Raw genomic sequence first — 15,275 nt, 5'->3', positions numbered from 1 at the left:
TAGCTAAGCAAGTGAAAGTAAAGTTGCTCAGTCGTATCCAACTCTTTGCGAGCCCATGGACTGTAGCCTACCAGGCTCTTCCGTCCATGGGATTTTCCAGGCAAGAATACTGGAGTGGGTTGCCATTTCCTTCTCCAGGAGATCTTCCCAACCCAGGGATTGAACCTGGGTCTCCCGCATTGTAGGCAGACGCTTTACAATCTGAGCCACTAGGAAAGATCACTTAGCTAAGAGACCTCAGGTAAATTAACTTCTTTTTGAGCCTCAGATTTCTCACCTGTAAAATAGGAAAATACCACATATTCCATGGGATTGTATGCTAATGTATCCCCCCCACCCCAAAGGAGAGGCTTAGTAGGTCATGGCACACTTATAAGAAGAACAGCTTAATGTTCTTCTTATAAGAAGAATAACAGAAATAATAATAGAAAATAAATTATTTTTCTTATAATAAGAAAAACAGCTTAATGATTTTCATTATTATCACTCAGAAAGTGATACAAGCAGTTGAAAAATGCCTCCTTCTAAATCAATAAAATGTTTTCTAGTGAAAAAGCTGATAAATAGGATCTGCACAAGGAAGGTATCATTCAGAGCACTCCTTGAAATCCTGATGCTTTATGAAGTTATCTCCACTCCGATGTTCAGTAAACATCTCAAACTCAATCTATTCAAAACTGGCCTCTTGATTATCTTCCGTCTTGTACCTCCTGAAGTCTTCCCATCTCCATTAACAGAAACTCTATCTTTCAGATGTTCAGGCCCAAAACTTCAGTTATCCTTGAATTATTTCATCTTTTTACTTCCCTCACCCACTGCATCAGGAAAGTTTGTTTTCTCTACTTTCAAAATAGATCTAAAATCACGAGGTTCACTGCTACCACTCTGGTCCAAGTCACCACTGCCTCTCACCTTTTTTGCATAGTCTCTATTTATTTCATGGACTCTGTTGAAACAGTCTCTCTTAACTAATCTTTCTACTTTCACCTTTGCCTCCTTTTCAGTCTATTCACCACACAGTTGCCAGGGTGATCCTGTTAAAAGGTAAGTCATATCATGTTGTAATTCTACTCAAAAACCTCCAAAGACTTCTCAATTCATCCTGAGTAAAAGAGGAAACTCTCACAATGGTCTGTAAGGCACTTTGTGGGCTCTGGCCCATGTTTCTTCTCTGACTTCCGTCTACTACTATTCTTTTTATTCCTTCTGCTGCAGCCACATCACCGTCTTCGGAGTTCTTTGACCACACCCAGCTCCAGGCATTTCTCCCTCCATATCTTTACACTTGCTGTTTCCACTGCCTAGAACACTTTTCCCTCAGATATTCACATAACTAGTTCCACTACCTCCTTAATTTTTATCTCTTCTGTGATATCTTCTCTATCCACACATTCAAAACCCCAGATCACATAACATCATATATACAATTTGTTTCTTGTTTAGTCTAACTCCTCTCCCACCCCTGATGATTACAATGTAATTTTCATGAGGGCAGAGATCATCATTTGTCCATTATTATATTCTACAGTCTTCCCTGTAGCTTAAATGGTAAAGAATCTGCCTGCAATGCAGGAGACCTGGGTTTGATCCCTGGGTCAGAAAGATCCTCTGGAGAAGGAAATGGCAACCCACTCCAGTATTCTTGCCTCGGAAATCCCATGCACAGAGGAGCCTGGCAGGCTATAGTCCATGGGGTCTCAAAGAGCTGGACACGACTGAGCAACTAACACTACACTATATTTCGAGTACCTGGAATACTGCAAGACACATGGTGGGAGCCAGTAAATTTTTTTCTTTAATAAGTAAATGAGCTAGAGGCATGCTAGCAAATCAGGGGGAAACTTCTTTAAGAAAAAAGTAAATTAAATGAACTCTTCTATTATTTGTAGGTTAGGCTGCCAACCTCAAATTCTTGTTTCTCAAATGTCTTACGGAGTTACTAAAAATAAGGGCAGAAAACATGTACCACAATTTATTTAGAGATTTTTAAAATTACTAAATGACCAAACCAAAAGTTAAATAAAAGCTACATTTTTCAGAAGTAAAGAAGACGCCAACATGTATTCATAGGAATGCTTTAGCTATTTTTACATGTATAAATGGAATGAATTTCTAATTGTGCAAGGACTTGGATGTAGCATTTCACACTATTTTTGACTGCTGGCTCTTTCCACTGGAGTTAATGAAGCTTCTACATGTACTATGGACCCAATCACACAGGGTATCATTATACAGACCCTATTTAAGAGACTGACCCTCACTAGAGAACTCGGAATTTGACATAACTTGGAAAGTGGAAGGGAGAAGAGAGACAAGGGCGTCCCAAGTCCTGGAAGGCATATCTAAGGCTAGCACATGTAGAAGATAGCAAAAAGACCCACCTAACAAAAGGGAGCAATTTGAATTCTGAAATCCGATTAGAGAAAGTCTAGAATACTAAACAGAAGTTTTTAAACAGAATCATCACATTATCAAAGTATGCCTAAGGAAGATTACTTATGTAGTAACATATCAAACTGAAACAAAGGCAGACCAGGGACAAGAAAAGCAGCCACATGCTTGAAAGATAGAGGGCATGGCTATGCTGCCAAAGTTAACTCAAGGCAGGCACCAGACAACTTTGCATTTGGCTCAAGGTAAGTTAGACCAGGAGAATACTCTGTACTGGGTCACACAAAAATAAGAAAAGCAGTAGGCAAAACCAATGGCAATATCACAGCACACCAAGAAACTGGAATCGGGGTCTGGCTGCTCATTTGTATAAATAATGCATGAGTTTGGTTACTGAACCCACAGAGTTTCCTTTCATTGTAAGCTCTCTGATTATATAAAGGCTTCTTAGAGGTCTGACAGAAACCGACTCAGAAACAACACATATCAACCCACATAAACAAGGAATTTCCAAAGTAACTCTTCTTTAATAAAGAAAGTGGGGAAAGGGGTAGAAACGGTGAGTGAGAAGAGGATGAGGGCTTTGTGAATTAAAAATTCTCTTCAGCCACTTGCAGGGCTAAACATCCCCTCATGAGTAAAGAGCATTTCTTTCAGTACCAAGTATCTGACTGGCTGAGGTGACTTTGCTAAAGAGGCCAAGCAATTGCTCTGTTTATAGCTGCCATGCCATGTTCAGTTGCTTCAGTCGTGTCGACTCTTTGTGACACCACAGACTGTATCCTGCCAGGCTCCTCTGTCCAGGGGACTCTCCAGGCAAGAATACTGAAATGGGCTGCCATTCCAGAGGATCTTCCCAACCCAGGGATTCAATCTACGTCTCCTGCATTGCAGGCAGATTCTTTATCACTGAGCCACCAGGGAAGCCCCCTTTTTATAGCTAAATGGCTCTTATAGCCACAGTGGAAAAAAGAATAGTTTTTCCATGGCAGAAATGGCAAGAAAGACCCCAAAACGTCCTATCAATTCTTTTGCTGACTCCCTTGACCAGAGTATTGTCACTTGAGGCCCATACCCCACAACCTTATACCCCGCTCATCCACCAAATTCCCAATCTTCTAGGCACTAAGAGGTTCTGCACAAAGAGGTCCCCCCCAAAAAAGAAGTTCCCCAAACTGTTTGATATGAGGATATTTCCCTCCTTGTGCTTTTCTTAACAAAGTAAAAAACAAAAAATATCCCCAAACAAAAACAAACCATAAAAACCATTATGAGATGACATGTAATCTGTTGTAACCATCTCTCTCTCCTCTCCTTTGACATCCCTCCTACCTGAGTATGGAATAGAAAATAGCATGTAAGTTGGTGGCAGCTACTTTTTGATTATGAATGAGAGCCAACCTTAGGACGAAGCTGACAATGTAAGCATAGAACAAAGAAATGGGGAGAGGTGGGGGGTCTCTGGATAACATCTATTTAGCTGCTGAATTAAACCAAGCTCTAACCTAGTAAGCTGCTAGAATTTCAGTTTATATGAGTCCTTTAGTTGTTTAAGGCCATTTAACTATTTTCTGTTACTTGCACCCAAATACATTATAATATATCCAATAACCAGAAAACAGCTTTCCCAAATAACACAAAATATACAAAGTTAGTCAGAAATGAATTCTACAAATACTATATGTGTTACACATACAAGAACCTGTGCTCAGGACTATGGGGAAACATAAGTGAATTAAGGACAGCATGTTACAATGAAAAGAGTACAGACTTTGAGGTCCGATGAACCTAAATCCACATCCTACTTTGAGGAAGTCACTTAATTTCTCTAAGCCTTAGTTGTCTCATCTATAAAACAGAAGAAACAGAACTACAGAATTGTGAGAAGTATAGCTAATATATAAAGCACCAAGCATAGCACTCAGCCCACAGTGGGTGCTTAATAACTAGTAGTTATGATTTTTAAAATGAGAGCAAGTTTTACCCTCAAGTAGAGTAGAAAAGACAAATTATAATGTGCTAACTGGGATGTTTATAGGGTATGAGATATTGCAACAAAGGTTCCAATTCTTCACCCCTTACTGAATCAATGTTTTTTGACACAAAGAACTTTGCAGTATGCTCCCAGTGTGGATTCAGGCATGTGACTTGCTTTGTCCAATCAGATATTAGCCAACCAAACTGGAACATAAGCAGAGTCATGAAAAGCACTTGTACAAATGTGCTGGCACACTCTTGCTATTCTGGTATCATCTTAAGAAGGACAAGTCCAAGCTAGCCCATTGGTCCCAGAAAACAATGAGAAACAGCTGAAGCAAAGTGCCCACACAAAGCTCACCCTACAGCAGACCACCAGCAGACCTGCAGATAGATGACTGAGCGAGAGAGAGAGCAGCAAAACTGCCCAACTGGGCCACTGGGCCCAGTTCAGCTTAGCAGAGCCTCCAGAGGTATGAGAAATAGATGTTTATTGTTGCATGGTTTTGTGGTTGAATATTACATAGCAATAGCTAACTGACCATAGGGTTATATTTCTGTCTTTAAAAACCAAAGATTTCCACTTCCTTGATACTCATGACTAAATGAAAGGCAAAAAACAACAACAACAACAACAACAACAACAACAAAAAACAAAAAAAATAAATGAAAGGAAAGGTTAGGTCGTCTGAGTCAAAGACATACTTTGGGATTCTTAATTCAACTCATTAAACTCGAAAGTACCTGATCTTTCATTAAACTGCTTTCTCTTTAACAAATACTAATTTGTTAAAAAATTAGAAGTCTATGCTTACTATAAGTAGTTTTAAAAAACACTCGTAAATGTCTGACTGTTCCAAGTTCAATTAATGTCTACAATTACAATGAACACTTGTAGAAATGGCTGAGGCCCAGAAAAGTCTGTATCATCATTGTATGTGAGAAATATTCTTCTTAATAATATCAATACTTTATAGGCATCAATAAGATCTGTGCTTCTCTACTGTAATTATTGGCAAACTATTTTGAGAGAAATAAAGAATGGCGCTCACATTACTGTGGAGGACAGGAATTCCACCAATCAAGAAATATTTACTAAATATCATCCAAGTTCTAAGCAGTGCACTTGATGTTATTAGTAATTTATCTTTATGATCCTTAGTGAAACCAACAGCTGTGCTGTCACGTCAAATTATTAGGCCATTAAACCAGAAATCTATGTCATGATGGCCTTTATTGAAAATAAGCAAGAACATTTGGATATTTGGGCTTCATGACCTTTGGCCTATAGATTATTAATATGATAAGTTGTATCAATATCTCATTAATTATACAGAAATACACTCACAAAGCACTTACTGTATCTTGCATATGACTATAAACAAGCTACAAAGCAACAGAAAATATTACTTAAGTGCAACATGGCCAAAGGAATGTTGCACTACAATCATCCATTTCTGCCCTTTCTACTGCATCCACTTTCAGATTTGAGGCATGATCACAGATTTTAAAGCATATTCTTATTTGTCAGTAAAACCAACACACAAGCTCTTCCAATGAACTCACATTTCAGAAAACAATGATATAAACAGGGAGTGCAACAAATACTTTTATAAGTGTTTATGATTAGTGTCAGAGCTCTGTTGGATAAAAGGCTTGAGAGGAGAGAGTTTTGTCTTTGAGGAATATATATACTCACTTCTGAGAAAAGAAATACACAGAAAATATTTCTTGATCCAGGATGCTGGTTATGGGTGTGTTCATTTGTGAAAACCTAGTGAGATACACATTTTCCATATGTGTGCTTTTATTTATACTTTGTAAAGGGTTTTAAAAATTTAATGACATAAACAGAAGTACAGAATTAAGTACTAAATGAAAACTACTGACAATTCAAGGAGTTCAGGAGGGACTGGTCACTGTTAATGCTATAATAGTTAAAATGTATTAAGCAATTACTGTATGCCAGTTACTGTATTAAATAAGCATTTTATATCTGTGCAGTATCACTGTGGTCATAATCTTACCAACAGCATTTGCCACAACTACGTAATTATTTCTTCCTCCTTGAAACCCCTTCCTTTCCATTCCAGGCCAACACACTCCTGGTGTTCTTATTTTCCTAGCTATTCCTTAATCTGCCTTTCCCACGAGACTTTAAAAATTCAAGTACTTTAACATTCAGCTATAGTCCTCTTCTCTATCTGGACTCCTAGGGATAGGTACTACTGTTATTATTCCTGTCTTACAAATGAAAACATTGCAGCACAGGGAGATTCAATTATTAGATTCAATTAGTTATTAGGGAATCCAAGAATATTAAGAGATATGGCAATCAACACTACAGAGCCCATGCTCTTCACTACCTCACTAACCCACTTTCTTTGGCCTTCCATACAAGAGGCAGGACATAGCTATACACATTCCACACTCTGGTGTTCTCAGTAATTGAGAAAAAAGACATTGAGTGAGGCACATGGGACCCTCCTTGACAATATATTAAGGATTAATACCAGGTACCAAGCCAGTAGGAAACCAGTGTTTTTGCAAATTCTGTTGAACAATTTTCCTTCTTAAATTCTTCACTTTTTATTCTGGTGCTTCTCAAGGAGAAATGTGAAATCATTCTAGAAGATAGAATCTGAAGAGTTTTCAAGAATACCTAGGAGCCTTATGAAGACCTACTAAACCTAGAGTATTCTAGGAATCCAAATTTCTAAGAAGCGACCCAAGCAAATTATGAAGCTGGTAACCTAGTACCTGAATTTGGGAAGCATTTATTTGAGAGGGGATTCCCTGGTCCTCAGAAGCTAAGTAGTGACCACTACATATTTACCTGCCTAGAAGAGACTGAAAATGAAATGAGAATAGAGATGTAAACTCTACAAGGAGTACTTTCCTCCAGTCAGGAAACTAGAGCAGCAACAGTGGAATTTTAGATCAGGACCCCACACATTTCTTAATAGTCCGGGAATTTGTTGTCATGATACAGCACGCAGCCAAGTGACATCATCCCTTCGTTTAGGAGGGGGTCATCCAGGCAGCAACAACCAATATAATATTTGAGCACTCATTCCCAGTTCAGTTCAGTTCAGTCGCTCAGTGCGTCCGACTCTGCGATCCCATGAACCGCAGCACCCCAGACCTCCTCGACTCATTCGCAGGGTACTCACCAAGTGTTATCAGGGAATCCAAGAGTATTAAGAGATATGGCAAACTGTCCCAAGGCTACAGAAGAAAGCTTTGTTAACAATGCCCTTTTTACATAAACATAAATGAATACATATTTTGCATACGTATGCGAGTAACAATTGAGTGGAACCATAAATGCTGAAACTAAGGCAAAGAAGTCACTTCAACACGCTTATTGAAGTCTTACCTCTGTGAGTGCATGCAACTGTCCTTGATGTACACACACACCCATGAACCTACAAAACAAAACAGATTTTTTTTTAAACAAATGAAAAGGACATGAACATAACTAGTGTAGTTGTGCATGCATTAGAGACAGTCCAACACCTGCAAAGTCTACTGTCCTGAATAACACTGTAGCTTCTCAAACTTTAATACCACTCTTGTAAATTCTAAGTTTATCATGAAATATCTGGCTGTGGCAAGACCTGGTGGTAAAAAGCATTGGTGGAAGAGGGAGGTGAGCAAGCCTTTAAAAACAGCATGGTATCATGAAACAAGCACCAAGCTGGAACCAAGGAAACCTGATACTGGCTTAGCTTGGCCATTATCTGTTTACACGCTCACACACACAAAAAGGTCACTAACCCTATGGTTTCCTCAGTTTCCTCATCTAGGAAGTAAGTAGGTTGAACTACCCAATATGAAGGTCTGTAATTTACAATCAGTGAACTGGGGTTGGGAATACCCATATTTACTAGAGGACAGAGAGCTAACTTCCTTAACATAAAAAGAACTCTTCTAAATATGTAACTTTAAAAAGACCCAATAGAAAAATAAGCAAAAAGCACGTACATAAAAAAATAAATAAATAAAAATCCACAGAAAACTAAGAATAAAGGGCTAACCATATAAAGATGTGCTCTCCCTCATAATTAGAGAAATGTATACTAAAACAAGGAGCTATTACTTTCTATCAATGAATGAAGATTAAGAATGATAATGATTGGGAGAATTCCTTGAGATGGATCCAGTGGTTAGGACTCTGCTCTCACTGCAGAGGGTGCAGGTTCAGTCCTTGTTTAGGGAACTAGGATGCTGCTTAGGAACGCAAGCCCAACAGGGCAGCAACCCCCAACCCCCAGAAAAGAGTGATAATGCTAAGTGTTGTCCAGAAGGGAAGGAAACAAGAACAGGAAATACTGCTGAGTTCTCAGTACAACTTTTTCAAAGGGTAATTAATTGATCATCCTAGCAAAAATTTTCATTACTCCAACAATCCAGTTCTAGAAATTTATCTTACAAGTATACTCAATTTGGGTGAGCAAAAATTCACATAAAAGGACATCTACTTCACTAGTGTATGTGAATCTAAATACCCATCAAATAAAAGACTTGTTAAATATTTACAGTATAATTCATAGATTAGAATACTATACAGGCATTAAAAAGAATGAAGTAATCCTTACGCACTGACATGACAATATACAGAAAATATACTGCTAAATGAAAATGTCAAGCTTTAAAATACCATTTGTGTAAAAAAATTTTATATATTAATAGAAAATATCTAGAAGCATTAATAATAAATGGTACTGAGGGGGTAAAGGGTGATTTTTATTTTTCAGTGCACAACTTATGTTATATTTGAAGTTTCTTCAAACATCAGCTTACATTTTTAGGTAAAAATAATTTTTAAACAAAAATCACAAACCAATATTATGACTGATGATAATCATTAAGTGACAGAAGATAAATGACATAAAGCCAGTGACACTCAGGCCTTAGGTTGTCAAGAAAAGTCTCATTAACAATACCCACAAGGCCCAAGAAGCTCTAGTTTAGAAGAGAAAAGAAAAGGGAAGAGATTGACTAAACTGATAGTGAAGGCACAGCAGAGACTGTGCTCGAAAGGACCATAAAGTTCTATGGAGGCAGAGTCCAGGTCATAGCACCTAACAGGGCCTAGCAAATAGTTTGCTTACTCAGTGAATAATTGCTGGGTGAAAAGGAACTGAGTGAGGGAGAAAGCCTGGTCAGCTGTAACACCACAGCAGTTTTAAAGACATGCTGCTCTAAAATTACCAATGTGAAAATTTCACAGTTTCTCCAAGAGGTGTTATCTAGACCACTGGTTTTCTCTAAGGGCATCCAGAGACACGATGGAGACTTGAAAAAGGAAAAAAAACCCAAGGAAATATCTAGGTAGTATTGAAAATAAGATGCAGGTTTCAATGACAGGCTAAAACTTACCTCTTGGGAATAAACAGGCTTAGGAATAAAAAGGAAGTGAAATAATAGAGTAGTTAAAAGAGGTCTGGAAAAAAAAAAAAAAGAAAAGAGGTCCTGGATTTCCCTGGTGGTACAGTGGCTAAGAATCCACCTGCCAGTGCAGGGGACATGAGCTGGATCCCTGATCCAGGAAGATTCCACCTGCCATGTGCCACAACTACACACACGTTTTAGTACCCACAAACCCACACATTTTAGTACCCACGAGCCCCAACTACTGAGCCCTCATGCTGCAACTACTGAAGCCCGGCACACCTAGAACTTGTGCTCTGCAACAAGAGAAGCCACCACAATGAGAAGCTTGCACACCACAACCAAGAGTAGCCCCTGTTCGCTGCAACTAGAGAAAGTCCACACACAGCAATGAAGCCCCAGGACAGCCAAAAATAATTACTTAAAACAATTAAAAGTACAGAAAGAAGATAATTGACAATCTAGATATCAATTTTAAAAAGAGCTCTGAAGTTAGAGGGTGTAGGTTCAAATCCCATCTCCACTTGTTAATAGTGTCCACAACGTAAGGTTGTTGTTAAGACTAAATGAAACAACTTTCGTTCACCGGTCAGTTTCTTTACTGTGAAACTCACTACCTAATATGGAAGAGAATGAGGTGAGGAATGTAGGACAGGTAAAAGTCTAAAGAATAATTAACATAAGTAACATAGAGTGCTGGAAGACTGAATCTGGAATGCTGAATGTTTCTGGGTGGCATGGCATAGTGTCTTTGCAGATACAGCATCTGACAGCTTCAGTTTAACATCAGAAACCAGTTGGGTAAAAGAGGAAGCTGTACTAGAACAAAGGAAATCCGGGCAAGATAAATGAGAAAACAATCAATTTGGGGGAGCTGAAGTTTTAGAGGTATCTTTTTTTTTCCTTATTAAAGACATTTCTTTTTTTTTTTTTGGTAATAATATTTTTATTGAAGGACAGTTGATTTACAATATTACATTCACTTCAGGTATACAGCAAAGTGAGTCAGTTATATATATATATTCTTTTTCAGATTCTTTTCCCTTATAGGTTATTACAATATATTGAGTATAGTTCCATGGCTATATAGTAGGTCCTTCTTGGTTATCTATTTGATATATAGTAGCATGTATATTCGGAGAAGGCAATGGCAACCCACTCCAGTACTCTTGCCTGGAAAATCCCATGGGCGGAGGAGCCTGGTAGGCTGCAGTCCATTGGGTCGCTAAGAGTCAGATACAACTAAGCGACTTCACTTTCACTTTTCACTTTCATGCATTGGAGAAAGAAATGGCATCCCACTCCAATATTCTTGCCTGGAGAATCCCAGGGACGGGGTAGCCTGGTGGGCTGCCGTCTATGGGGTTGCACAGAGTCGGACACAACTGAAGTGACTTAGCAGCAGCAGCATGTATATTAAGTATTCATGGTGGCTCAGAGGTTAAAGCGTCTGCCTGCAATACAGGAGACCTGGGTTCGATCCCTGGATCGGGAAGATCCCCTGGAGAAGGAAATGGCAACCCACTCCAGTATTCTTGCCTGGAGAATCCCATGGACGGAGGAGCCTGGTGGGCTACAGTCCACAGGGTCGCAAAGAGTAGGACACGACTGAGCGACTTCACTTTCAGCATGTATATGTTAAACCCAAAATCCTAATTAATCCCTCTCCCCTTTTCTCTTTTGGTAACAATAAGATTGTTTTCTATGTCTGAGGGTCTATTTCTATTCAGTGTCATATATGTATACATACATATGTATGTGTATATATATCCTTTTTCAGATTCTCTTCCATTATAGGTTATGACAAGATACTGAACATAGTTCCCGGTACTATACAGTGGCTCCTGGTGATTACCTATTTTGTGTATAGCAGTGTGTATCTGTTAATTCCAAACTCCTAATTTATCTCCCACTTTCCCTTTTGGTAACCATAAGTTGGTTTTCTATGTCTGTGAGTCCATTTCTATTTTATAGATAAATTAATTTTGTGTTTTTTAAGAGTCCACATATAAGTGATATCATATGATATTTACCTTTGTCTGACTTACTTCACTTAGTATGATAATATCTAGGTCCATTCATGTTACTGAAAATGGCATTATTTCATTCCTTTTATGGCTGAGTAATATTTCATTGTGTGTATATACCACATCTTCTTTACTGTAGAGGTATCTTTAAAAAAGGTCAGTGTTCTTTAAGTGTTTGTACAGGTCCTCAGTCACTAGAATTATGAGAGTCAGTATTTTATTCCTTTATTTAACAACTATTTGTTGAGTGGCCACTATGTGTAAGACATTAGGGACAGAACAGTGAATAAAACAAAGTCCCTGCTCTCGAAGCAGTTTCATTCCAGGGGTCATTCTATTGGAAAGCAATTATAATAAAAAGTTAAATGGATGTTTTGCAGAACGTAGTTAAATTGTTGTGCCATAAATAGCTGTATCTAGTGAACCTCTTACAGGAAGGATGCTTCCCTGAGATTACATGGTATTTCTGCCTAAGGATGATTCTATTCTCATTATCCCACCATAGCAAAAAGAGGTAAATAATACACAATATTCTTTTATTACAATATATAATAAGCTTTTATTACAAAAAATTTTTTATAATATTACAATAAGTAATATACAAAAGCTTCACTACAGCTTTCTAAACTATAAAGGGCACTAGCAGGGGTTAATAACTAAGGCCTACTACTTGTTTTTATAAAATTTTATTGGAACATAAGCAGCAGCAGCAGCAACATGGTATTTTCTGGGGCTGCTTTTGTGCTACAACAACAGATTTAAATAGTTGTGACAGAGACTGTATGGCTTGTGAATACTGAAACATTTACTATCTCATCCTTTACCAAAAGAGTTTGCTCATACCTTAAAAGACTGTTAGGAGGATAAAATGGGATATTTCAGGTACAATATCTAGCCTATGATCAAATAAAGATTAAATGTTTTTTATTTTATTATTATTAATGATTCTAAATTGTACCATCTCTTATATGACTATTAGAGTTACCTTTTCAAAACCTGAACTATGTAATTTCCTTCTTTATAAACCTTCAATGGCTCCCTTCTGCCTATAGAATAAAGTCAAAATTCCTTACCACAGCATTTGAAACTTTCCACGATATGTTCCAGCTTATCTTTGGAAGCTCACACTTTCCCATGAGCCTTATTCTTCACCCATTTCTCCCTTTCCTCTGCTTCTATCCTACAAATATATTTAAATTTACTCATCTTAAAAAATGCTTCCCTTGCCCCCTCTCTAGTGGTTCAACAGTAATGAATCTGCCTGCAATGCAGGAGATGTGGAGATGTGGGTTCGATCCTTGGGTCAGGAAGATCTCCTGGAGGAGGAAATAAATTTCTAATGGCACTCCAGTATTCTTGCCCAGAAAATCTCATGGACAGAGGAGCCTGGTGGGCTACAGTCCATGGGGTTTCAAAAGAGTCGGACAGGACTGAGCAACCAAAACAACAATAAAAACAAAGCCCCTTCCTAAAATATGATCCTAAGTCATTCTTTGCATTTGTACCCAACCTTTAAGAGTAGGTTACATACACTATAGGGTTTCCCTAGTGGTTAAGACAGTAAAGAATCCGCCTGCAATGCAGGAGACAGGGGTTCAATCCCTGGGTTGGGAAGATCCCCTGGAGGAGAAAATGGCAACCCACTCCAGTATTCTTGCCTGGAGAATTCCATGGACAGAGAAGCCTGGCGGTGACAGTCCATGGGGTCGCAAAGAGTCAAGTCGGACACAACTGGGTGACTTAACAGTTTCACTTTACATACATATTTTTACACTATCTGGCTTCCCTGGCAGCTCAGCTGGTAAAGAATTTGCCTGCAACGCAAGAGACCCTGGTTTGATTCCTGGGTCAGGAAGACCCGCTGGAGAAGGGATAGGCTACCCACTCCTATATTCTTGGGCTTCCCTGGTGGCTCAGCTGGTAAAGAATCTGCCTGCAATGCAGGAGACCTGGGTTCAATCCCTGCGTTGGGAAGCTCCCCTGGAGATCTTCATGGCTACAGTCCATGCGGACACGACTGAGTGACTAACACTTTCACTTTACATACATCTACCTATCTTTAACCTTCCTTTGTTCCTAAACTCATTATAACCTGCCTTCTGCCCACATAACTCTTTTTGTAACTTTCCTTACTGGGGAAGATTCAGAGTTTTATTTGTCTCTGCATTTCTAGTACCTAGTATAGTATCTTACACACAGTAAGCAAGATCTCAGTAAAGATTTGTTGAAGGGTATGAATGATTTTTATGACCTGGAAACTTAACTTCAAGCTCCTCCCTGAGCTGGAAGACTTCATTTACTTACTGAAAATTATCCTTCTAGGATCAGCTAAAATTTCATTTTCTCTGCAATGATCTTTAGGATGCCTTCAGTTAACATTAGTACTCTTTCTCTTTCTTCCTGGCTCCCAGCAGTGCTAACATCCTTCTTTGCAAGACTGCTCATTAGCATAAATCAAGAGGTCCAAGGTCTGGAGTCTGACTGCTTGGATTTGAATCCTGACTCTGCTTACTGACGACCTCTCCGTATTTCAGGTTTTCTCCACATGCAAAATGGAAATGTTGGTATTATCCAATCTATATGGTTATTGTGATGATTAAAATAACTTGAGCTCTTAGAACTGTTAGCTATTCTTTTTAACCTTTCTGACTTCTCCAGATTGGAATATAAGGAAGGCTTTTAAGAGTACAGAACTCATCTAATTTATTTCTATATACACACAATGCTTTGCACATAAGATGCTAAACAAGTATTTCTTGAATGAAAAGGCAATAATCACCAAATTACTTTCACAACGTAAACTCAAACCAAGAGGTATTCATTTTATTTCATCAAATATTTGTATAGAAGGGAGGCAATACAATGGCTACATTCTAAAGTTAAAAGGGTCGTCTAGAAACTGAAAGTACTTGGTTTGAGTGTGATTTACCCTTGCTTCCCATGCCCTCAGACCCACCATCACTGTTACCGCACTACCCACAGAGATGTCACAGAGGACACGTTCAGGCAGGCACTGGCTTCACGTGACCGTTTTCCCCACCCTCTGCTCACATCACCACATCGTAGTGGTGTTGCACAATTCTACTTCTACGTGAAACTTTTCTGCTAGACCTTCTCAACCTCATTTCCTTTCCACCACCACCACCACCACATCGAAAACGGTGTTAAAGAGCTGGCAAGCTGAGACAGGAATTAGCTTTCTATTGGAAGAGCTTGAGCAGAGCTAATCATTCGAGTTGCTATAAAAAGCATATACTTTTAAAAGGGAAATATTACTCATCCTTTAGGGAAGTGATTTACGCCTAAAAAGGCATTTAATATATCAACAGTAAGTTTTCACTGAAATTTTTATTGCTACTTTAATCAAAATCTAAAATGTGGCCAAAGCTGAAAATCTTTCTTGGTAAGAGACAGGATCTTAAAAAAAAATTACATTATGAATGATTCTTATTCTCCACTACCACCACCCCAAATCATGCAAGC

At 38.6% G+C, this 15,275-nt stretch overlaps 1 protein-coding gene across 8 annotated transcripts in view; it reads right to left on the bottom strand.

Annotated features, from left to right (window-relative positions):
• Window positions 1-15,275, bottom strand: part of TESK2 (testis associated actin remodelling kinase 2) — a 139,252-nt gene that overhangs the window by 30,882 nt on the left and 93,095 nt on the right. For all 8 annotated transcript variants that reach the window (XM_059885157.1, XM_024990170.2, XM_059885158.1 and 5 more), the window contains one exon: window positions 7,748-7,796. In XM_059885157.1, the coding sequence (XP_059741140.1) occupies window positions 7,748-7,796 (49 nt within the window). The remainder of the gene's footprint in view (window positions 1-7,747; window positions 7,797-15,275) is intronic.

This window comes from Bos taurus, chromosome 3, assembly GCF_002263795.3.
Source record: "Bos taurus isolate L1 Dominette 01449 registration number 42190680 breed Hereford chromosome 3, ARS-UCD2.0, whole genome shotgun sequence".
Lineage (NCBI taxonomy): Eukaryota > Metazoa > Chordata > Mammalia > Artiodactyla > Bovidae > Bos > Bos taurus.
This window is presented reverse-complemented; position numbering and strand designations above follow the sequence as displayed.